At 55.6% G+C, this 22,521-nt stretch overlaps 2 protein-coding genes across 2 annotated transcripts; one reads left to right on the top strand and one right to left on the bottom strand.

Moving 5' to 3' along the window:
* Nucleotides 1-1,106: 1,106 nt before the first annotated feature.
* Nucleotides 1,107-10,267, top strand: PRRT1 (proline rich transmembrane protein 1). The gene is made up of 3 exons (XM_090129258.1): nucleotides 1,107-1,373; nucleotides 9,234-9,468; nucleotides 10,082-10,267. The coding sequence occupies exons 1-2, from the start codon at nucleotides 1,116-1,118 to the stop codon at nucleotides 9,408-9,410; spliced, it is 435 nt and encodes a 144-aa protein (XP_089985384.1). The 5' UTR covers nucleotides 1,107-1,115; the 3' UTR covers nucleotides 9,411-9,468; nucleotides 10,082-10,267.
* Nucleotides 10,268-10,838: 571 nt separating this feature from the next.
* Nucleotides 10,839-18,527, bottom strand: FKBPL (FKBP prolyl isomerase like). The gene is made up of 4 exons (XM_090129257.1): nucleotides 17,836-18,527; nucleotides 15,816-17,176; nucleotides 15,269-15,401; nucleotides 10,839-12,271 (listed from the first exon to the last, which is right to left on the bottom strand). Exons 2-4 carry the CDS (start codon nucleotides 17,153-17,155, stop codon nucleotides 11,624-11,626), a joined length of 2,121 nt encoding a protein of 706 aa, XP_089985383.1. The 5' UTR covers nucleotides 17,156-17,176; nucleotides 17,836-18,527; the 3' UTR covers nucleotides 10,839-11,623.
* Nucleotides 18,528-22,521: the final 3,994 nt, after the last annotated feature.

Genomic DNA, 22,521 nt, shown 5'->3' with positions numbered 1-22,521 from the left:
CTTGAAGAAAGGGGGTGTGGTTTGGGGATAAGGGGCGGGGCATGAGGTAAGGGACGGGGCGTTATGGAGGGGGGCGTGGTTTGGGGATAAGGGGTGGGTCTTGAGTGAAGGGGCGGGTCTTGAAGGGAGGGGGCGTGGCCTGGGTTAATAGGCGGGGCTTGAAGGGAGGGGGCGGGGCTTGGAGGGGGGCGTGGTTTGGGGTTAAGGGGTGGGGTCTGGGGATAAGGGGCAGAGTCTGAGAAGAGGGCGGGGCATTAAGGGAGGGGGCGTGGTTTGGGGATAAGGTGTGGGGTTTGAGCGAAGGGGCGGGGCTTGGAGGGAGGGGGCGTGGTTTGGTGTTATGGGGCGCAGTCTGTGAAGAGGGCGGGGCTATAAGGGAGGGGCGTGGCTTGGGGTTAAGGGGCGGAGCTTGGGAAAGGGGGCTGGGTTAAGAGGCGGGGCCTTAAGAGAGGGGGTGTGGTTTTGGATTAAGGGGCGGGGCTTGGAGGGAGGGGGCGTGGTTTGGCGTTAAGTGACAGTCTGAGAAGAGGGCGGAGCTATAAGGGAGGGGGCGTGGTTTGGGGTAAAGGGGCGGAGCCTGGGAAAGGGGGCGGGGTTTTAGGTAGGGAGCGTGGTTTGGAATAAAGGGGCGGGGCCTGAGAATGGGCAGGGCGATGACGGAGGGGGGCGTGGTTGGGAGGTTAAGGGGCGGGGCTTGTGCAGTGGGCGTGGTTTGGGGATTAAGGGGCGGGGAAGAGCAAAGGGGCGGGGCTTTAAGGGAAGGGGGCGTGGGTTGGGGTTAAGGGGCGGAGCCTGGGAAAGGGGGCGGAGTTTTAAGGGAGGGGACGGGGTTTGCTGTTAAGGGGGTCTGAGTGGAGGGTGGGGCTTAAGGGAGGGGGCGTGGTTTGGCGTTACGGGGCGTGGCCAAAAGTGAGCGGGGCTTATGTGGCTCGGCCTGATTGGTTGGCTGTAGGGGAGGGCAGAGATTGGGCGAAGCTTCTTTGTGGGCGGGGCTTACGGGAGGGGCGGGACTAAACGGAGCCTAAGAGAATGAATGAATCTGGTTGGGGGCGGGGCTAAAGATGTGGGCGTGGCCTTTTCACAGGGGGGCGGGGCTAAAAAGGGGGGCGGGGCTTATGGGAATGCCTGAACCGATTCTATGGGATGCATGGAGGGGAGGGGGTGTGGCTTATGTTGAGTGGGCGGGGCTTGTGATCGGAAAAGGGGCGGAGCCACCCAATAGCCCCGCCCACCCGCAGGTTTACGGTCCCGGCCCGGTGGTCCCAGCCCCCCCCCCAGGTTCCCCCCCCCACGATTATTTGCCCATCGCTGTGCTCACCACCCTCTGCTGCTTCTGGCCCACCGGCGTCGTCGCCATCGTCAAGGCTGTGCAGGTTGGGGGGGGGGGGAGGGGTTGTGAGGGGGGGAAAAGGGGGGGGGATGGGCGTCGTCTTTTTGGGGTCATTCGATGGGATTTTGGGGGCATTTGTTGGGTTTGGGGGTCATTCAGTGGGATTTGGGGGTCATTCGATGGGATTTTGGGGTCATCTGTTGGGTTTTGGGGTGATTCAGTGGGGTTTTGGGGTCATTCGATGGGATTTTGGGGTCATTTGTTGGGTTTGGGGGTGATTCATTGGGATTTGGGGGTCATTCAATGTGGTTTTGGGGTCATCTGTTGGATTTGGGGGTCATTGGTAGAGATTTTGGGGTCATTCAATGCTGATTTGGGGTCATTTGTTGGGTTTGGGGGTCGTTGGTTGGGATTTTTGGGTCATTCGATGGGATTTGGGGTCATTTGTTGGGTTTGGGGGTCCTTGAGTGGGATTTTGGGGTCATTCAATGTGGTTTTGCGGTCATTCAGTGAGATTTTGGGGTCGTTCAATGCCGTTTTGGGGTCATTTGTTGGGTTTGGGGGTCATTGGTTGGGATTTTGGGGTCATTTGATGGGATTTGGGGGTCATTCATTGGGTTTGGGGGTCATTCAGTGGCGTTTTGGGGTCATTTGATGGGATTTTGGGGTCATTTGTTGGGTTTGGGGGTGATTCAGTGGGATTTGGGGGTCGTTTGTTGGGTTTGGGGGTCATTCAGTGGGATTTTGGGGTCATTCGATGGGATTTTGGGGTCATTTGTTGGGTTTGGGGGTCGTTGGTTGGGATTTTGGGGTCATTTGATGGGATTTGGGGGTCATTCATTGGGTTTGGGGGTCATTCAGTGGGATTTGGGGTCATTTGATGGGATTTTGGGGTCATTTTTTGGGTTTGGGGGTGATTCAGTGGGATTTGGGGGTCGTTTGTTGGGTTTGGGGGTCATTCAGTGGGATTTTGGGGTCATTCCATGGGATTTTGGGGTCATTTGTTGGGTTTGGGGGTCCTTGAGTGGGGTTTTGGGGTCATTCGATGGCGTTTTGGGGTCATTTGATGGGATTTTGGGGTCATTTTTTGGGTTTGGGGGTGATTCAGTGGGATTTGGGGGTCGTTTGTTGGGTTTGGGGGTCATTCAGTGGGATTTGGAGGTCATTCGATGGGATTTTGGGGTCATTTGTTGGGTTTGGGGGTCGTTAAGTGGGGTTTTGGGGTCATTCATTGGGTTTGGAGGTCATCCAGTGGGATTTTGGGGTCATTCCATGGGATTTTGGGGTCATTTGTTGGGTTTGGGGGTCCTTGAGTGGGGTTTTGGGGTCATTCGATGGCGTTTTGGGGTCATTTGATGGGATTTTGGGGGCATTTGTTGGGTTTGGGGGTGATTCAGTGGGATTTGGGGGTCATTCAATGGGTTTGAAGGTCATCCAGTGGGATTTGGAGGTCATTCGATGGGATTTTGGGGTCATTTGTTGGGTTTGGGGGTGATTGAGTGGGATTTTGGGGTCCTTCATTGTGGTTTTTTTGGTCATTCAGTGGGATTTTGGGGTCATTCATCGGGTTTGGGGGTGATTGAGTGGGATTGTGGGGTCATTCAATGTGGTTTTGGGATCATTTGATGGGATTTTGGGGTCATTTGTTGGGTTTGGGGGTGATTCAGTGGGATTTGGGGGTCATTCGATGGGATTTTGGGGATCATTTGTTGGGTTTGGGGGTCCTTGAGTGGGGTTTTGGGGTCATTTGTTGTGTTTGGAGGTCATTCAGTGGGATTTTGGGGTCATTCATTGGGTTTGGGTCATTCAATGGGATTTTGGGGTCATTTGTTGGGTTTGGGGGTGATTCAGTGGGATTTGGGGGTCATTTGTTGGGTTTGGGGGTCATTGGTTGGGATTTTGGGGTCATTTGTTGGGTTTTGGGAATCATTTGTTGGGTTTGGGGGTCATCCAGTGGGATTTTGGGATCATTCGATGGGATTTTGGGGTCATTTGTTGGGTTTGGGGGTCATTGGTTGGGATTTTGGGGTCATTCGATGGTGTTTTGGCATCATTTGTTGGGTTTGGTGGTCATTCATTGGGATTTTGGGGTCATTTGTTGGGTTTGGGGGTCATTCAGTGGCATTTTAGAGTCATTTGATGGCATTTTGGGGTCATTCGATGGGATTTTGGGGGCATTTGTTGGGTTTGGGGTGATTCAGTGGGATTTGGGGGTCATTCAATGGGTTTGAAGGTCATCCAGTGGGATTTGGAGGTCATTCGATGGGATTTTGGGGTCATTTGTTGGGTTTGGGGGTGATTGAGTGGGATTTTGGGGTCCTTCATTGTGGTTTTTTTGGTCATTCAGTGGGATTTTGGGGTCATTCATCGGGTTTGGGGGTGATTGAGTGGGATTGTGGGGTCATTCAATGTGGTTTTGGGATCATTTGATGGGATTTTGGGGTCATTTGTTGGGTTTGGGGGTCATTCATTGGGATTTTGGGGTCATTTGTTGGGTTTGGGGGTGATTCAGTGGGATTTGGGGGTCATTCGATGGGATTTTGGGGATCATTTGTTGGGTTTGGGGGTCCTTGAGTGGGGTTTTGGGGTCATTTGTTGTGTTTGGAGGTCATCCAGTGGGATTTTGGGGTCATTCAATGGGATTTTGGGGTCCTTCATTGTGGTTTTGGGGTCATTCAGTGGGATTTTGGGGTCATTCATTGGGTTTGGGTCATTCGATGGGATTTTGGGGTCATTTGTTGGGTTTGGGGGTGATTCAGTGGGATTTGGGGGTCATTTGTTGGGTTTGGGGGTCATTCAGTGGGATTTGGGGGTCATTCGATGGGATTTTGGGGTCATTCGTTGGGTTTGGGGGTCCTTGAGTGGGGTTTTGGGGTCATTTGTTGGGTTTGGAGGTCATCCAGTGGGATTTGGGGGTCATTCCATGGGATTTGGGGGTCATTTGTTGGGTTTGGGGGTCATTGGTTGGGATTTTGGGGTCATTCGATGGGATTTGGGGGTCATTCATTGGGTTTGGGGGTCATTCAGTGGCGTTTTGGGGTCATTTGATGGGATTTTGGGGTCATTTGTTGGGTTTGGGGGTCCTTGAGTGGGGTTTTGGGGTTATTTGTTGGGTTTGGAGGTCATTCAGTGGGATTTTGGGGTCATTCCATGGGATTTTGGGGTCATTTGTTGGGTTTGGGGATGATTCAGTGGGATTTTGGGGTCATTTGTTGGGTTTGGGGGTCATTGGTTGGGATTTTGGGGTCATTTGATGGGTTTGGGGGTGATTCAGTGGGATTTGGGGGTCATTCAGTGGCATTTTGGGGTCATTTGATGGCGTTTGGGGGTCATTTGATGGGATTTTGGGGGCATTTGTTGGGGCTTTGAGGTCATTTGTTGGGTTTTGGGAATCATTTGTTGGGTTTGGGGGTCATCCAGTGGGATTTTGGGATCATTCGATGGGATTTTGGGGTCATTTGTTGGGTTTGGGGGTCATTGGTTGGGATTTTGGGGTCATTCGATGGTGTTTTGGCATCATTTGTTGGGTTTGGTGGTCATTCATTGGGATTTTGGGGTCATTTGTTGGGTTTGGGGGTCATTCAGTGGCATTTTAGAGTCATTTGATGGCATTTTGGGGTCATTCGATGGGATTTTGGGGGCATTTGTTGGGTTTGGGGTGATTCAGTGGGATTTGGGGGTCATTCAATGGGATTTTGGGGTCATTTGTTGGGTTTGGGGGTCATTGGTTGGTATTTTGGGGTCATTTGTTCGGTTTTGGGAATCATTTGTTGGGTTTGGGGGTCGTTCATTGGGATTTGGGGGCATTTGTTGGGTTTGGGGGTCATTCTGTGGGTTTTGGGGTCATCCGTTGGTTTTGGGGTACATTGATTGGGATTTTGGGGTCATTTGTTGAGCTTGGGGATCATTGAGTGGGATTTTGGGGTCATTCGATGGCGTTTTGGGGTCATTCGATGGGATTTTGGGGTCATTCCTTGGGTTTGGGGGTCATTGAGTGGGATTTTGGGGTCATTCAGCGGGGTTTTGGGGTCATTTGTTGGGTTTGGGGGTCATTCATTGGGATTTTGGGGTCATTCAATGGGATTTTAGGGTCACTCATTGGTTTGAAGGTCATTCAGAGGGATTTTGGGGTCATTTGATGAGATTTGGCGGTCATTTGTTGGGTTTTTGGGATCCTTGTTGACTTCTTTTGGGTTTTGGGCGTCATGGACAGGGTTTTTGTGTCATTTGTTGGGTTTTTGGGAGCGTTGTTGACTTCTTTTGGGTTTTGGGAGTCATGGACGGGGTTTTTGGGGCCATTGGTTGGGTTTTTGGGATCCTTGTTGACACCTCTTGGGTTTTTGGGGTCATTCTTGGTGTTTCTGGTGTCATTTATTGGGTTTTTGGGATCCTTGTTGACTTCCCTTATGTTTTTGGGGTCATGGATGGGGGTTTTGGTGTCATTTGTTGGGTTTTTGGGATCTCTGTTGACTTCTTTTGAGTTTTGGGAGCCATGGATGGACTTTTTGGTGTCATTTGTTGGGTTTTTGGGATCCTTGTTGACTCCTTTTGGGTTTTTGGGGTCATTCTTGGTGTTTCTGGGGTCATTTTTTGGGTTTTTGGGATCCTTGTTGACTTCTTTTGGGTTTTGGGCGTCATGGACAGGGTTTTTGGGGCCATTTGTTGGGTTTTTGGGATCCTTGTTGACTCCTTTTGGGTTTTTGGGGTCATTCTTGGTGTTTCTGGTGTCATTTGTTGGGTTTTTGGGATCCTTGTTGACATCTTTTGGGTTTTGGGAGTCATGGACGGGGTTTTTGGTGTCATTTGTTGGGTTTTTGGGATCCTTGTTGACTCCTTTTGGGTTTTTGGGGTCATTCTTGGTGTTTCTGGTGTCATTTGTTGGGTTTTTGGGATCCTTGTTGACATCTTTTGGGTTTTGGGAGTCATGGACGGGGTTTTTGGGGCCATTTGTTGGGTTTTTGGGATCCTTGTTGACTCCTTTTGGGTTTTTGGGGTCATTCTTGGTGTTTCTGGGGTCATTTGTTGGGTTTTTGGGATCCTTGTTGACCTCTGTTGGGTTTTTGAGATGACTGTTGGAATTTTTGGTGTCATTTATTGGGTTTTTGGGATCCTTGTTGACACCTCTTGGGTTTTGGGGGTTATTCTGGGTGTTTCTGGGGTCATTTGTTGGGTTTTTGGGATCCTTGTTGACTTCTTTTGGGTTTTTGGGGTCATGGATGGACTTTTTGGTGTCATTTGTTGGCTTTTTGGGATCCTTGTTGACTCCTCTTGGGTTTTTGGGGTCATTCTTGGTGTTTCTGGCGTCATTTGTTGGGTTTTTGGGATCCTTGTTGACTTCTCTTGGGTATTTGGGATCCCAGATGGGGTTTTTGGTGTCGTTTGTTGGGTTTTTGGGATCCTTGTTGACTTCTTTTGGGTTTTTGAGATCACTGTTGGAATTTTTGGTGTCATTTGTTGGGTTTTTGGGATCCTTGTTGACTTCTGTTGGGTTTTATAGATCACTGTTGGAATTTTTGGTGTCATTTGTTGGGTTTTTGGGATCCTCGTTGACACCTCTTTGGGTTTTTGGGGTTATTCTTGGTGTTTCTGGGGTCATTTGTTGGGTTTTTGGGATCCTTCTTGCCTTGTGTTGGATTTCTGAGATCTTTGTTGGGATTTTTGGTGTCGTTCATTGGGTGTCTGACCTCATACCCGGGTTAGATGAGCTCAGAGCTCTTCCCTCGTTAACGCTGCCCGCTAATTGCTCAGGTTCGCACGGCGGTGGCTCGTGGGGACCTGGCTCAGGCCGAGGTGGCCTCGTGGGAGGCGTTGAACTTTGGGGTCATGGATGGGGTTTTTGATGTCATTTGTTGGGTTTGCGGGATCCTTGTTGACTCCTCTTGTGTTTTTGGGGTCATGGATGGGGTTTTTGGGGCCATTGGTTGGGTTTTTGGGATCCTTGTTGACTTCTTTCGGGTTTTGGGGGTCATGGATGGGGGTTTTGGTGTCATTTGTTGGGTTTTTGGGATCCTTGTTGACTTCTGTTGGGTTTTTGAGATGACTGTTGGAATTTTTGGTGTCATTTGTTGAGTTTTTGGGATCGTTGTTGACTTCTTTCGGGTTTTGGGGGTCATGGATGGGGGTTTTGGTGTCATTTGTTGGCTTTTTGGCATCCTTGTTGACTTCTCTTATGTTTTTGGGGTCATGGATGGGGTTTTGGTGTCATTTGTTGGGTTTTTGGGATCCTTCTTGACTCCTCTTGGGTTTTTGAGATCGTTGTTGGAATTTTTGGTGTCATTTGTTGAGTTTTTGGGATCGTTGTTGACTTCTTTCGGGTTTTGGGGGTCATGGATGGGGGTTTTGGTGTCATTTGTTGGCTTTTTGGCATCCTTGTTGACTTCTCTTATGTTTTTGGGGTCATGGATGGGGTTTTGGTGTCATTTGTTGGGTTTTTGGGATCCTTCTTGACTCCTCTTGGGTTTTTGAGATCGTTGTTGGAATTTTTGGTGTCATTTGTTGAGTTTTTGGGATCGTTGTTGACTTCTTTCGGGTTTTGGGGGTCATGGATGGGGGTTTTGGTGTCATTTGTTGGCTTTTTGGCATCCTTGTTGACTTCTCTTATGTTTTTGGGGTCATGGATGGGGTTTTGGTGTCATTTGTTGGGTTTTTGGGATCCTTCTTGACTCCTCTTGGGTTTTTGAGATCGTTGTTGGAATTTTTGGTGTCATTTGTTGAGTTTTTGGGATCGTTGTTGACTTCTTTCGGGTTTTGGGGGTCATGGATGGGGGTTTTGGTGTCATTTGTTGGCTTTTTGGCATCCTTGTTGACTTCTCTTATGTTTTTGGGGTCATGGATGGGGTTTTGGTGTCATTTGTTGGGTTTTTGGGATCCTTCTTGACTCCTCTTGGGTTTTTGAGATCGTTGTTGGAATTTTTGGTGTCATTTATTGGGTTTTTGGGATCCTTGTTGACTTCTGTTGGGTATTTAGGATCCCAGATGGGGTTTTTGGTGTCATTTATTGGGTTTTTGGGATCCTTGTTGACTTCTCTTGGGTTTTTGAGATCGTTGTTGGGATTTTTGGTGTCGTTCATTGGGTGTGTGACCTCATACCCGGGTTAGATGAGCTCAGAGCTCTTCCCTCGTTAACGCTGCCCGCTAATTGCTCAGGTTCGCATGGCGGTGGCTCGTGGGGACCTGGCTCAGGCCGAGGTGGCCTCGCGGGAGGCGATGAACTTTGGTGTCATGGATGGGGTTTTTGGTGTCATTGGTTGGGTTTTTGGCATCCTTGTTGACTCCTCTTTGTTATTTAGGATCCCAGATGAGGTTTTTTGGTGTCATTTGTTGGGTTTTTGGGATCCTTGTTGACTTCTGTTGGGTTTTTGAGATGACTGTTGGAATTTTTGGTGTCATTTGTTGAGTTTTTGGGATCCTTGTTGACTCCTCTTGGGTTTTTGGGGTCATGGGTGGGGTTTTTGGGGCCATTTGTTGGGTTTGCGGGATCCTTGTTGACTCCTCTTGCGTTTTTTGGGGTCATTCTTGGTGTTTCTGTTGTCATTTGTTGGGTTTTTGGGATCGTTGTTGACTTCTTTTGGGTTTTGAGGGTCATGGATGGGGTTTTTGGTGTCATTTGTTGGCTTTTTGGGATCCTTGTTGACTTCTGTTGGGTTTTATAGATCACTGTTGGAATTTTTGGTGTCATTTGTTGGGTTTTTGGGATCCTCGTTGACACCTCTTTGGGTTTTTGGGGTTATTCTTGGTGTTTCTGGGGTCATTTGTTGGGTTTTTGAGATCCTTCTTGCCTTGTGTTGGATTTCTGAGATCTTTGTTGGGATTTTTGGTGTCATTCATTGGGTGTGTGACCTCATACCCGGGTTAGATGAGCTCAGAGCTCTTCCCTCGTTAACGCTGCCCGCTAATTGCTCAGGTTCGCACGGCGGTGGCTCGTGGTGACCTGGCTCAGGCCGAGGTGGCCTCGCGGGAGGCCCGGAATTTCGCCTTCATCTCCCTGGCCGTCGGTGTGGCCGCCACCGTGCTGTGCACCATCCTCACCGTCGTCATCCTCATCGCCGCTCAGCACCACGACAACGATTGGGACCCTTAGTCGCCATGGCAACCGGCCTCGTGCCCACAGCCCCCCACCGAAACCCCGTAGCAACCAGGCAAGGATCCCTCCTGGTCGTGTTGCCATGGTAACCCTTAGCCCCGCCCACAGGGATGCTGTTGCTGTGCAATTGGCTCCATGTGTTGCCATGGAAACCCTTAGCCCCGCCCACAGGGCTGCTGTTGCTGTGCAATTGGCTCCATGTGTTGCCATGGAAACCCTTAGCCCCGCCCACAGGGCTGCTGTTGCCATGGGGATTGGCTCCTTATGTTGCCATGGTTACCCTTAGCCCCGCCCACAGGGATGGTGTTGCCATAGGGATTGGCTCCATGTGTTGCCATGGTAACCCTTAGCCCCACCCATAGGGCTGCTGTTGCCATGGGGATTGGCTCCGCCCCTTTAATGTTGCCATGGAAACCCTCAGCCCCACCCACAGAGACGCTGTTGCCATGGAAACCGTTAGCCCCGCCCACAGGGATGCAGTTGCCATAGGATTAGCTCCGCCCCTTTAGTGTTGCCATGGTAACCCTTAGCCCCGCCCACAGGGGTGCTGTTGCCGTGCGATTGGCTCCTTATGTTGCCATGGTAACCCTTAGCCCCGCCCACAGGGCTGCTGTTGCCATGCGATTGGCTCCATGTGTTGCCATGGTAACACTTAGCCCCGCCCACAGGGACGCAGTGGCCATAGGGCTTGGCTCCGCCCACCCCGCTGTCGCCATGGTAACGCCAAGCCCCGCCCACCCGGATGCTCCGCCCACCGTTTTGCCACACCTTCGCCTCATTTGCATGCCAAGCTCCGCCCCCTTCCGCTCATGTGATGGAATTGATGGACCAATAAAATCTCAGTGTTGGTAACAGCTGGCTCCGGGTTTAATTAAGCAGCTCCTCATTAACGAAGCGGTTAATTAATGGAGGGTGGGAAGCCTTCCTTGGTTCCCAGCCTCGTCTCCCAGCTTCGTCTCAGAGTTAATGAACTGATTTGTTAATTAATCGAATTGCAAACAATGCGATGCTATAATGATCACGTTTATTAATTAATCCTTTCGTTAAGGCCGGGGGAAATTGGGAAACCCCCCTAAAATTTGGGGGTTTGGGGTCGGATTCAGGACTTTGGGGTAAAAAGTCGGGGACCTTTTTGGGGTGAAAAATGGGGGATTTGGGGTCAGCGTGAAGAATTTGGGATAAAAAAAAACATCCAGGCCCTCAGACCACGCCCCCTTTTAAGCCCCGCCCCCTCATTAACTCCCTCAGCAGCTTGGTGAGCCCGTTTGTTAATTAATTCATTTGTTAATCACGGCGCTTAATTTTGGAGGGAGCTGTGGCCCTGCCTTTAACCTTTAACCCCCACTTAACCCCATAACCTTAACCCCTGACCTTACTCCTGACCCTTGACCTTTAATCTTTTACTCCGCTGCCCGCTCTCTCCTCAAGCCCCGCCCCCTCTTTTAAGCCACGCCCCCTCCTACAATCCCTGCCTATTCAGTTCCCTCTCATCTCTTAGGCTCCGCCCCACCACTCTGTAGCCACGCCCCCTCCTCTCTCAAGCCACGCCCCCTCTCAAGCCTCTCCTATTCGCTGCCTTCCACTCTTAAGCCACGCCCCCTCCTTTAAGCCCCGCCCTCTCCTATCCCCACCCATTCATTTCTTTCCCCATCTCTTAGACTCCGCCCCTCTACTCTCAAGCCCCGCCCCCTCCCTTAAGCCACGCCCCCTCCTCCTATCCCCACCCATTCATTTCTTTCCCCATCTCTTAGACTCCGCCCCACTACTCTCAAGCCCCGCCCCCTCCCTTAAGCCACGCCCCCTCCTCATATCCCGAACCATTCATTTCCTTCCCCATCTCTTAGACTCCGCCCCTCTACTTTTAAGCCACGCCCCCTCCTCTTATCCCCACCCAATCTGATCCCTCCTCATCTCTTAGACTCCGCCCCTCTACTCTAAAGCCCCGCCCCCTCTTTCAAGCGCCGCCCCCTCCTCCTATCCCCACCCATTCATTTCCCTCCCCATCTCTTAGGCTCCGCCCCTCCACTCCTAATTCACGCCCCTTCTTTCAAGCCCCGCCCCTTCTTTTAAGCCCCGCCCCCTCCAATCCCTTCCCATTCATTTCCCACCCCATCTCTTGGACTCCACCCCTCCTCTCTCAAGCCACGCCCCCTCTCTCAAGCCCCGCCCCTCACCCTTAGGCCCCGCCCCCTCCCTTTAGCCCCGCCCCCCTACGCAAACAACCTCCCCAGCCCCCTGGCCATGCCGGCGTCCCTCTCCCTGATGGCCGCCCTCACCCTCCCCATCTCCCTCCTGGCCGCCCTGTTGCCCGGCTCAGCCCTCAGCACGGCCCCCAAATCCTCGGCCGCCCCGTCCCAATCCATCATGGCCGCGGCCGCCATGGCCCTGCGATACCTGGCTTTGACGTGATCCGGTTTTAAAGCCAAAGCTTTCCCGGCGTTCGCCGCCGCCGCCGCCGGTAAACCCAAACGGAGTTGACACAAAGCCAAGCCGGCGTGGAGGTCGGCTTTGGGTTGAGCTCGGGATGGGGGGAGAGGTGGAGGACCGGCGGCCACGACGGCGTAACGGAGGGCGGTGGAAAAAGCTTTGGTGGCAGGGAGTAACAAACCGGCGCCGTACAGTGCCGTGGCTCGGTTTTTCAATGCCAAAACGGTCGGCCAACGGTCCTGGGTGTCATCCCAAAATGATGGGGCTGGGGTGAAGGATGCTAAAGTGACGGTGATGGCGGTGCCGGAACCGTTGGGGAGGAGGAGGGAACGTTCACCGGCTGCCATGGATTCCAGGCAGGCGTCTAAAGCCAAAGACCAGCGGCCTTCGGCGGTGCCCAGTTGGAGGGTGTGCCAGTGGCCCCAAGGGGGGGGGGCTGGGGGGGGGAGGGGGGGGGTTGAGGGGGTCTGGGGGGGTTTGGGTGGGGGGTGGGGGGGGTTTGAGGGGGTTTGGGGGTGTTTGGGTGGGGGGTGGGGGGGGGTTGAGGGGGTTTTGGGGGGGTCTGTTGGGGGGTGGGTGGGGGATAAGGGGGCCTGGGGGGGTTTGGGTGGGGGGTGGGGGGGGTTTGAGGGGGTCTGGGGGGGGTTGGGAGGGGGGTGGGGGGGGGTTGAGGGGGTTTTGGGGGGCTCTGTTGGGTTTTGGTTGAGGTCTGTTGGGGGGTGGGGGGGGGTTGAGGGGGTTTGGGGGGGTTTGGGTGGGGGGTGGGGGGGGTTTGAGGGGGGGTCTGTTGGGAAGGTGGGGGCTGAGGGGGTCTGGGGGGGGTTTGAGGGGGTTTGGGGGGGTTTGGGTGGGGGGAGGGTGGGGGTTGAGGGGGTTTCGGGGGGGTCTGTTGGATTTTGGTTGAGGTCTGTTGGGGTCTGGGGGGGTTTGGTTGGTGGGTGGGGGGGGGTTGAGGGGGTTTGGGGGGGTTTGGTTGGGGGGTGGGGGGGGTTTGAGGGGGGGTCTGTTGGGAAGGTGGGGGCTGAGGGGGTCTGGGGGGGTTTGGTTGGGGGGTGGGGGGGGTTTGAGGGGGTTTCGGGGGGATCTGTTGGATTTTGTTTGAGGTCTGTTGGGGTCTGGGGGGGTTTGGTTGGGGGGTGGGGGGGGGTTGAGGGGGGGTCTGTTGGGAAGGTGGGGGCTGAGGGGGTCTGGGGGGGTTTGGGTGGGGGCTGGGGGGGGGATGAGGGGGTTTTGGGGGGCTCTGTTGGGTTTTGGTTGAAGTCTGTTGGGGGGTGGGGGGGGGTTGAGGGGGTCTGGGGGGGGTTGGGTGGGGGGAGGGTGGGGGTTGAGGGGGTCTGGGGGGGGTTGGGTGGGGGGTGGGGGGGCGTTGAGGCGGTCTGGGGGGGTTTTGGAGGGGGGAGGGTGGGAGTTGAGGGGGTTTCGGGGGGGTCTGTTGGGTTTTGGTTGAGGTCTGTTGGGATTTTGGGGGGGGTTGTTGGGGTTTTGGGGTTCTCTGTAGGGTTTTGGTTGAGGTCTATTGGGGTTTTGGGGTCTTCTGTGGGGTTTTTGTTGAGGTCTGTTGGGGTTTTGGGGTCTTCTGTGGGGTTTTGGTTCTGGTCAGTTCGGGTTTTGGGGTGTTTTGTTGGGGTTTTGGGGTCTTCTGTGGGGTTTTTGTTGAGGTCTATTGGGGTTTTGGGGTCTCCCGTTGGGTTTTGGTTGAGGTCTGTTGGGGTTTTGGGGTCTTCTGTTGGGTTTTTGTTGAGGTCTATTGGGGTTTCGGGGTTTTCTGTAGGGTTTTTGTTGAGGTCTATTGGGGTTTTGGGGTCTTCTGTGGGGTTTTTGTTGAGGTCTATCGGGGTTTTGGGGTCTTCTGTGGGGTTTTTGTTGAGGTCTATTGGGGTTTTCGGGGGGGTTGTTGGGATTTTGGGGTATTCTGTGGGGTTTTGGTTGAGGTCCATTAGGATTTTGGGGTCTTCTGTGGAGTTTTGGTTCAGGTCAGTTGGGGTTTTAGGGTGTTTTGTTGGGGTTTTGGGGTCTCCCGTTGGGTTTTGGTTGAGGTCTGTTGGGGTTTTGGGGTCTTCTGTAGGGTTTTGGTTCAGGTCAGTTCGGGTTTTGGGGTGTTTTGTTGGGGTTTTGGGGTCTTCTGTGGGGTTTTTGTTGTGGTCTATTGGGGTTTTGGGGGGGGTTGTTGGGGTTTTGGGGTCTTCTGTGGGGTTTTTGTTGAGGTCTGTTGGGGTTTTGGGGTCTTCTGTGGGGTTTTTGTTGAGGTCTATCGGGGTTTTGGAGTGTTTTGTTGGGGTTTCGGGATTTTCTGTAGGGTTTTTGTTGAGGTCCATTGGGGTTTTGGGGTCTTCTGTGGGGTTTCGGTTGACATTTGTTGGGTTTTTGGGGTCTTGTATTGGGGGTTGGTTGAGGTCAGTTGGGGTTTTGAGGTATTTTGGGATTTTGGGGTCTTGCATTCGGGTTTTGGGGTCTTCTGTGGGGTTTTGGTTAACATCTGTTGGGTTTTTGGGGTCTTCCGTTAGGATTTTGGGATCTTCTGTTGGGTTTTTGGGGTCTTCTGTTGGGTTTTTGGGGTCTTCTTGGTTTTGACTGACGTCCTTTGGGATTTTGGGGCATTTTGTTGGGAGTTTGGGGTCTTCCATTGGGATTTTGGGGTCTCCCGTTGGGATTTTGGGGTTTTCTTCTGGGTTTTGATAGGCATCCTTTGGGGTTTTGGGGTCTTCAGTTGGGGTTTGGTTGAGGCTGGTTGGGTTTTTGGGGTCTTCCATTCGGGTTTTGGGATCTTCTGTCGGGTTTTGATTGATGTCAGTTGGGTTTGGGGGTTCTTCTCTTGGAATTTTGGGGTCTTCCATTGGGATTTTGGGATCTTCTCTTAGGTTTTTGGGGTCAATCGTTGGGATTTTGGGGGCGTTGGGGTCTTCAGTTGGGGTCTTGTTGACAACGGTTGGGTTTTTGGGGTCAATCGTTGGGATTTTGGGGGCGTTGGGGTCTTCAGTTGGGGTCTTCTTGACAATCGTTGGGTTTTTGGGGTCAATCGTTGGGATTTTGGGGGCGTTGGGGTCTTCAGTTGGGGTCTTGTTGACAACGGTTGGGTTTTTGGGGTCATTTCTTGGGATTTGGGATTCTTCCATTGACTTTTTGGGGTCTTTGTCACCCCCGGCTAGGTTCTCATTGATATCTATGGGGCAGTTGGGGTCCTCTGCTGAGATTTTGGGGCCGCCTGTTGAGTTTTTGGGGTCCTGCCTTGGGTTCTGGTTGACGTCGATCATCTTTTTGGGGTCTTCCTTCGATTTCTGGATCTCCGTCGAATTTTTTCCCTCTTTCCTTCCATTTTTGGGCTCCGCTGTTGAATTTTTGGGACCTTCCATTGCATTTTGGAGATCTTGACGGATTTCGGTCGGTTTTCGGAGGTCCTCCGTTGGATTTTTGGGGTGGTTTGTTGCGTTTTGGGGATCCCAATGATCATTTTCGGGGGGCTCCAGTAGAACGCAGCACCGGGACCCCAAACCAGGGCGCTCCACACCGCGGCCACGGCGGAGAATCAGCTTGGAGAAGGAGGAGTCGGGGCTCAGCCACCAGCTGGCGGTGGGGTGGGGGGCTTCTCTTGGGTTTTTGGGGTCAATCGTTGGGATTTGGGGGGCGTTGGGGTCTTCAGTTGCGGTCTTGTTGACAACAGTTGGGTTTTTGGGGTCAATCGTTGGGTTTTTGGGGTCAATCGTTGGGATTTTGGGGGCGTTGGGGTCTTCAGTTGTGGACTTGTTGACAACGGTTGGGTTTTTGGGGTCAATCGTTGGGATTTGGGGGGCGTTGGGGTCTTCAGTTGGGGTCTTGTTGACAACGGTTGGGTTTTTGGGGTCAATCGTTGGGATTTGGGGGGCGTTGGGGTCTTCAGTTGGGGTCTTGTTGACAACGGTTGGGTTTTTGGGGTCGATTGTTGGGATTTTGGGGTCAATCGTTGGGATTTTGGGGGCGTTGGGGTCTTCAGTTGCGGACTTGTTGACAACGGTTGGGTTTTTGGGGTCGATTGTTGGGATTTTGGGGTCAATCGTTGGGATTTTGGGGGCGTTGGGGACTTCAGTTGGGGTTTGGTTGAGGCTGATTGGGTTTTTGGGGTCGATCGTTGGGATTTTAGGGGCGTTGGGGTCTTCAGTTGGGGTCTTCCTGACAATCGTTGGGTTTTTGGGGTCAGTCGTTGGGATTTTAGGGGCGTTGGGGTCTTCAGTTGGGGTCTTGTTGACAACGGTTGGGTTTTTGGGGTCGATTGTTGGGATTTTGGGGTCGGTTGTTGGGTTTTTGGGGTCAATCGTTGGGATTTTGGGGGCGTTGGGGACTTCAGTTGGGGTCTTGTTGACAACGGTTGGGTTTTTGGGGTCAATCGTTGGGGTTTCGGGGGCGTTGGGGTCTTCAGCTGGGGTTTTGGGGTCAATCGTTGGGATTTTGGGGGCGTTGGGGTCTTCAGTTGGGGTCTTCTTGACATCTGTTGGGTTTTTGGGGTCTCTGTCGAGCTCCATTGGGATTTCATCGATGTCAGTTCGATTCTTGGGGTCTTCCGTTTGGTTTTTGGGGTCAATTGTTGGGATTTTGGGGTCACCGATGAGCTCAGTTGGGTTCTTATTGACATCAGTCGGCTTTTCAGGGTTTTCCATGCAGATTTTGGGGTCAATTGTTGGGATTTTGGGGTCGCTGATGAGCTCAGTTGGGTTCTTGTTGACATCAGTTACATTTTCTGGGATTTCCGTGGGGATTTTGGGGTCAATTGTTGGGTTTTTGGGGTCGCTGATGAGCTCGGTTGGGTTCTTGTTGACATCAGTTACATTTTCTGGGATTTCCGTGGGGATTTTGGGGTCAATTATTGGGATTTTGGGGTCGCAGATGAGCTCAGTTGGGTTCTTATTGACATCAGTTACGTTTTTTGGGATTTCTGTGGGGATTTTGGGGTCAATTATTGGGTTTTTGGGGCCATGCATTGGGATCTCGGGGTCAATTGTTGGATTTTGGGGGTCCAGCTGCCCCTTTTGGGGACCCCCCCTCTGATTGGTGGACACCCAGCTGCCGTCCCACGTGACCCACGCATCCCCGCCCCCACCCCAACATGGCGCCCGGAGCCACGCCCCCTCATTGCGCCAATCCCAAACATCCTCATTGGCTGATGTCGGCTGTGCCAATACCTGATTGGACATCGCCGGCATCACCGCTGAGATCCCATTGGTCGGCCCTGCGCGGGCGGCGCTCCCATTGGTCGACTCAGTACCATCTCTTCTCACATTGGCTGAACCTGGCGTTGCTTGTGGCTGATTGGCCGCCGCCCCGTGGGCTGAAGCTCCGCCTTCCATCTCAGCCAATAAAATCGCGGGCTGTGGGGAAAAGGGGGCGGGGCCTGATGAGTGGGCATGGCCGTGGCCAGCGATTGGGTGAGGACAAAGGGGCGGGGCCGCATCAAGGGGGGCGGGGCCACACAGAGGGGGCGTGGCCAACGACGCGGCTGTGCTAAAGGGGCGTGGCCAACCCACAGGGGGCGGGGCTTAGAAAGAGGCGTGGCCCTGTCAGAAAGGGGGCGTGGCCTCACATTGGGTGGCTGCGTCAGAGTGGCCGTGGTCACGTGGTAGGGGGCGCGGCCTCTAATTGGATGGTCGGGCCAAAGGGGGCGTGGCCTCAGGCGCAACACTACACCGAAAGGGGGGCGTGGCCACAACAGGAGGGGCGTGGCCACAACATGAGGGGGCGTGGCCTCAGGTGACTGGGCACACCAAAAGGGGGCGTGGCTTCCAGTGGGCGTGGCCTCACCGGGAGGGGCGTGGTCGCAACTGGGGTGTGGCCTCACTGGAGGGGGCGTGGCCTCCAGTGAGCGCGGTCTCAGCTGGAGGGGCGTGGCCACGAATGCGTCGCTACGCCGAAAGGGGGCGTGGCCTCGGCGGGAGGGGGCGTGGCCTCAGATTCGGCACTACACCGAAAGGGGGCGTGGCCTCAGCGGGAGGGGGGCGTGGCCACAGCGTGGGGTCCTCCTCTCTCCTACCTCTGCGCCCCTGTCTGAGCCTCCACTTCCGGCGTCGCGTCACTTCCGGCGTCACTTCCGGCGTCACTTCCGGGTTCAGCACCGTACTTCCGCTTCCAATCCCCGCCTCGCCGGTCCCTTCATTTTTTCCTTCTTTACTGAGGCGGCGGCGTTCGGAGGCGAAGCTCCCGGTCCCGGAAGGACCGAAAAAAACGACGGGAGGGTCGGAATTCTTCTTCTTCCCTCCCTCCCTCTGGACCCGCAGGACCGGAAGCGGTGATTCCACGTCGGGATCTGTGCCGACAAAAGGAAAGGGAAAAGTTTCGAGCTCCAAGCGGGCAGAACGAAGCGTCAATAGAAAGAAATAAAAGCGATACGGAGGTCGTCCGGCGTTGAACCGGTTGCCTCCCGTCCCTGGAGGCTTTCAAGGCCAGGTTGGATGAAACCCTGCGGGGCCCGGCAGGGCGCTGCGCTCCGCTTTCATTGCAGAGGAGTTTGGGCCCTCAGAGCTCCGTTCCGTCGCCGAAGATTCCGCGGTTCGGTGCTTCCATGGCCGTTCCGTCACGGTTTATGTGCGGCACTTCCGGTCCTGCGAGCCGCACTTCCGCCTTCAGCAGCACCGCCTCCCCTTTTCCGGCGGCGCGGACCAATCGGATCGTTTCATCCTTCGGTTGCCGTGGAAACGGTCCCGCCTCCTCGCGCGTTTCCATGGAGACGGCGGAAAAGGGGCTCCGGGGTGGGGCTCGGGGGGGCCGACGGTGGGTTCCTATTGGTGGGCGGCGCCGTCAGTCGAACTCGGGCACTTCCGGTGGCGCTGTGAAGGGGGGAAAGAAGGGCCGCGCCGCAGCGGAGCGCCGCCGGTAATTCGGGGGGGGGGGGGGAGGGGGGAGGGGGAGAGGATCGGGGCGATGCGGCGTTTCCATGGCAACCGGGGGGGGGGGGCGGGGCGGGGGAGATGTGGGGTCTGGGGGGGGATTTGGGGTTTGGGGAAGGATTTGGGGTCGGGGGGGGGATATGGGGTTTGGGGGGGGATTTGGGGTCTGATGGGGATTTGGGGTCTGGGGGGGGGGTTTGGGGTTTGGGGGGGATTTGGGGTCTGGAGTCTGGGGGGGGATTTAGGGTTTCGGGGAGGATTTGGGGTCTGGGGGGGGATATGGGGTCTGAGGGGGGATTTGGGGTCTGAGGGGGGATTTGGGGTCTGGGGGGGGATTTGGGGTCTGATGGGGATTTGGGGTTTCGGGGAGGATTTGGGGTCTGGAGTCTGGGGGGGGATATGGGGTCTGGGGGGGGATTTGGGGTCTGGGGGGGGGATATGGGGTTTGGGGGGGATTTGGGGTCTGGAGGCGATTTGGGGTCTGATGGGGATTTGGGGTCTGGGGGTGGATATGGGGTCTGGGGGGGGATTTGGGGTCTGGGGGGGGGTTTGGGGTTTCGGGGAGGATTTGGGGTCTGGAGTCTGGGGGGGGATATGGGGTCTGGGGGGGATTTGGGGTCTGGGGGAGGGATATGGGGTCTGGGGGGGGATATGGGGTTTGGGGGGGGATGTGGGGTCTGATGGGGATTTGGGGTCTGGGGGGGGATTTGGGGTTTGGGGCCGGTTTGGGGTCTGCGGGGGGACTTGGGGTTTGGGGGGGGATTTGGGGTTTCGGGGAGGATTTGGGGTTTGGGGTCTGGGGGGGGATTTGGGGTTTGGGGAAGGATTTGGGGTCTGGGGGGGATTTGGGGTCTGATGCGGATTTGGGGTCTGGGGGGGGGGTTGGGGTCTGGGAGCAGATTTGGGGTCTGATGGGGATTTGGGGTCTGAGGGGGGATATGGGGTCTGGGGGGGATTTGGGGTCTGGGGGGGGATATGGGGTCTGGGGGGGGATATGGGGTCTGATGGGGATTTGGGGTCTGGGGGGAGATGTGGGGTCTGGGGCGGGATTTGGGGTTTGGGGAAGGATTTGGGGACTGGGGGGGGGATATGGGGTCTGGAGGGGATTTGGGGTCTGGGGGGGGATTTAGGGTTTCGGGGAGGATTTGGGGTCTGGGGGGGGATATGGGGTCTGGGGGGGATTTGGGGTCTGAGGGGGGATTTGGGGTCTGGGGGGGGATATGGGGTTTCGGGGAGGATTTGGGGTTTGGAGTCTGGGGGGAGATGTGGGGTCTGGGGGGGGGATTTGGGGCCTGATGTGGATTTGGGGTCTGGGGGGAGATGTGGGGTCTGGGGGGGAGGATTTGGGGTTTGGAGTCTGGGGGGAGATGTGGGGTCTGGGGGGGGATTTGGGGTCTGATGGGGATTTGGGGTCTGGGGGGAGATGTGGGGTCTGGGGGGGGATTTGGGGTCTGGGGGGACATGTGGGGTCTGGGGGGGATTTGGGGTTTGGGGGAGGATTTGGGGTCTGGGGGGGGATTTGGGGTTTGGGGGGGATTTGGGGTCTGATGGGGATTTGGGGTCAGGGGGATTTGGGGTCTGGGGGTGGATATGGGGTCTGGGGGGGGATTTGGGGTTTGGGGAAGGATTTGGGGTCTGGGGGGGGATATGGGGTCTGGGGGGGATTTGGGGTTTGGGGGGGGATTTGAGGACTGGGGGAGGGATATGGGGTCTGATGGGGATTTGGGGTCTGGGGGGGGATTTGGGGTCAGGGGAGGGGGATATGGGGTTTGGGGGGCTCTTGGGGTCTGGGGAAGGATTTGGGGTCAGGGGGGGGATATGGGGTCTGATGTGGATTTGGGGTCTGGGGGGAGATGTGGGGTCTGAGCGGGAATTTGGGGTCTAGGGGGGGATTTGGGGTTTGGGGGGGGGATATGGGGTCTGGGGGGGGATTTGGGGTCTGGAGTCTGGGGGGGGATTTGGGGTCTGATGCGGATTTGGGGTCTGGGGGGGGGGGTTTGGGGTCTGGGGGGATTTGGGGTCTGATGGGGATTTGGGGTCTGGGGGGAGATGTGGGGTCTGGGGGGGATTTGGGGTTTGGGGGGGGATTTGGGGTCTGGGGGGGGGATATGGGGTCTGGGGGGGATTTGATGTCTGGGGGGGGATTTGGGGTTTGGGGGGAGATTTGGGGTCTGATGGGGATTTGGGGTTTGGGGGGGATTTGGGGTCTGGGGGGAGATGTGGGGTCTGGGGGGGGATTTGGGGTCTGATAAGGATTTGGGGTCTGGGGGGGGATATGGGGTCTGATGGGGATTTGGGGTCTGGGGGGGATTTGGGGTCTGGGAGGGGATTTGGGGTCTGGGGGGAGATGTGGGGTCTGATGGGGATTTGGGGTCTGGGGGGAGATGTGGGGTCTGGGGGGGGGGTTGGGGTTTCGAGGAGGATTTGGGGTCTGGAATCTGGGGGGGGATATGGGGTCTGGGGGGGGATTTGGGGTCTGGGGGGGGATATGGGGTTTGGGGGAGGATTTGGGGTCTGGGGGGGGATTTGGGGTCTGGAGTCTGGGGGGGGATTTGGGGTCTGATGCGGATTTGGGGACTCGGGGGGGGTTGGGGTCTGGGGGGGATTTGGGGTTTGGGGGAGGATTTGGGGTCTGGGGGGGGGATATGGGGTCTGATGGGGATTTGGGGTCGGGGGGGGGATTTGGGGTTTCGGGGAGGATTTGGGGTTTGGAGTCTGGGGGGGGGATTTGGGGTTTGGGGAAGGATTTGGGGTCTGGGGGGGATTTGGGGTCTGGGGGGGATTTGGGGTCTGATGGGGATTTGGGGTCTGATGGGGATTTGGGGACTCGGGGGGTTTGGGGTCTGGGGGGGGATTTGGGGTTTGGGGAAGGATTTGGGGTCTGGGGGGGATTTGGGGTCTGGGGGGAGACGTGGGGTCTGGGGGGGGATTTGGGGTTTGGGGAAGGATTTGGGGTCTGGGGGGGGATATGGGGTCTGGGGGGGATTTGGGGTCTGGGGGGGGATTTGGGGTTTGGGGGGAGATTTGGGGTCTGATGGGGATTTGGGGTCTGGGGGGGGATATGGAGTTTGGGGGAGGATTTGGGGTTTGGGGGGGGATTTGGGGTCTGGAGTCTGGGGGGGGATTTGGGGTCTGGGGGGGGATATGGGGTCTGGGGGGGGATATGGGGTTTGGGAGGGGATTTGGGGTCTGGGGGGGATTTGGGGTCTGGGGGGAGATGTGGGGTCTGGGGGGGGGTTTGGGGTTTCGGGGAGGATTTGGGGTTTGGAGTCTGGGGGGGGGATTTGGGGTTTGGGGAAGGATTTGGGGTCTGGGGGGGGAGATATGGGGTTTGGGGGGGATTTGGGGTCTGGGGGGGATTTGGGGTCTGATGGGGATTTGGGGTCTGCGGGGGGATTTGGGGTCTGATGGGGATTTGGGGACTCGGGGGGTTTGGGGTCTGGGGGGGGATTTGGGGTTTGGGGAAGGATTTGGGGTCTGGGGGGGGATATGGGGTCTGGGGGGGATTTGGGGTCTGGGGGGAGACGTGGGGTCTGGGGGGGGATTTGGGGTTTGGGGAAGGATTTGGGGTCTGGGGGGGGATATGGGGTCTGGGGGGAATTTGGGGTCTGGGGGGGGATTTGGGGTTTGGGGGGAGATTTGGGGTCTGATGGGGATTTGGGGTCTGGGGGGGGGATATGGAGTTTGGGGGAGGATTTGGGGTTTGGGGGGGGATTTGGGGTCTGGAGTCTGGGAGGGGATATGGGGTCTGGGGGGGGATTTGGGGTCTGGGGGGGGGATATGGGGTTTGGGGGGGATTTGGGGTCTGGAGGGGATTTGGGGTCTGATGGGGA

The sequence above is a fragment of the Phasianus colchicus genome, chromosome 35, assembly GCF_987193195.1.
Source record: "Phasianus colchicus chromosome 35, bPhaCol1.hap1.1, whole genome shotgun sequence".
NCBI lineage: Eukaryota > Metazoa > Chordata > Aves > Galliformes > Phasianidae > Phasianus > Phasianus colchicus.
The sequence above is the reverse complement of the archived record's forward strand: the minus strand, read 5'-3'. Positions and strand labels throughout refer to the sequence as shown.

What these genes read in the sequence shown, in the direction of transcription:
- FKBPL (XM_090129257.1), bottom strand. Translation starts at nt 17,155, where the DNA reads ATGGAAGGCGGAGCTTCAGCCCACGGGGCGGCGGCCAATCAGCCACAA. An exon ending in AACCCAACCGTTGTCAACAA is followed by an intron (nt 15,402 to 15,815) that starts GTCCGCAACTGA and finishes CCCCACCGCCAG; the next exon opens with CTGGTGGCTGAGCCCCGACT. An exon ending in ATGATCATTGGGATCCCCAA is followed by an intron (nt 12,272 to 15,268) that starts AACGCAACAAAC and finishes CCCCCAGCCCCC; the next exon opens with CCCCCTTGGGGCCACTGGCA.
- PRRT1 (XM_090129258.1), top strand. Translation starts at nt 1,116, where the DNA reads ATGGGAATGCCTGAACCGATTCTATGGGATGCATGGAGGGGAGGGGGT. An exon ending in CCATCGTCAAGGCTGTGCAG is followed by an intron (nt 1,374 to 9,233) that starts GTTGGGGGGGGG and finishes CTAATTGCTCAG; the next exon opens with GTTCGCACGGCGGTGGCTCG.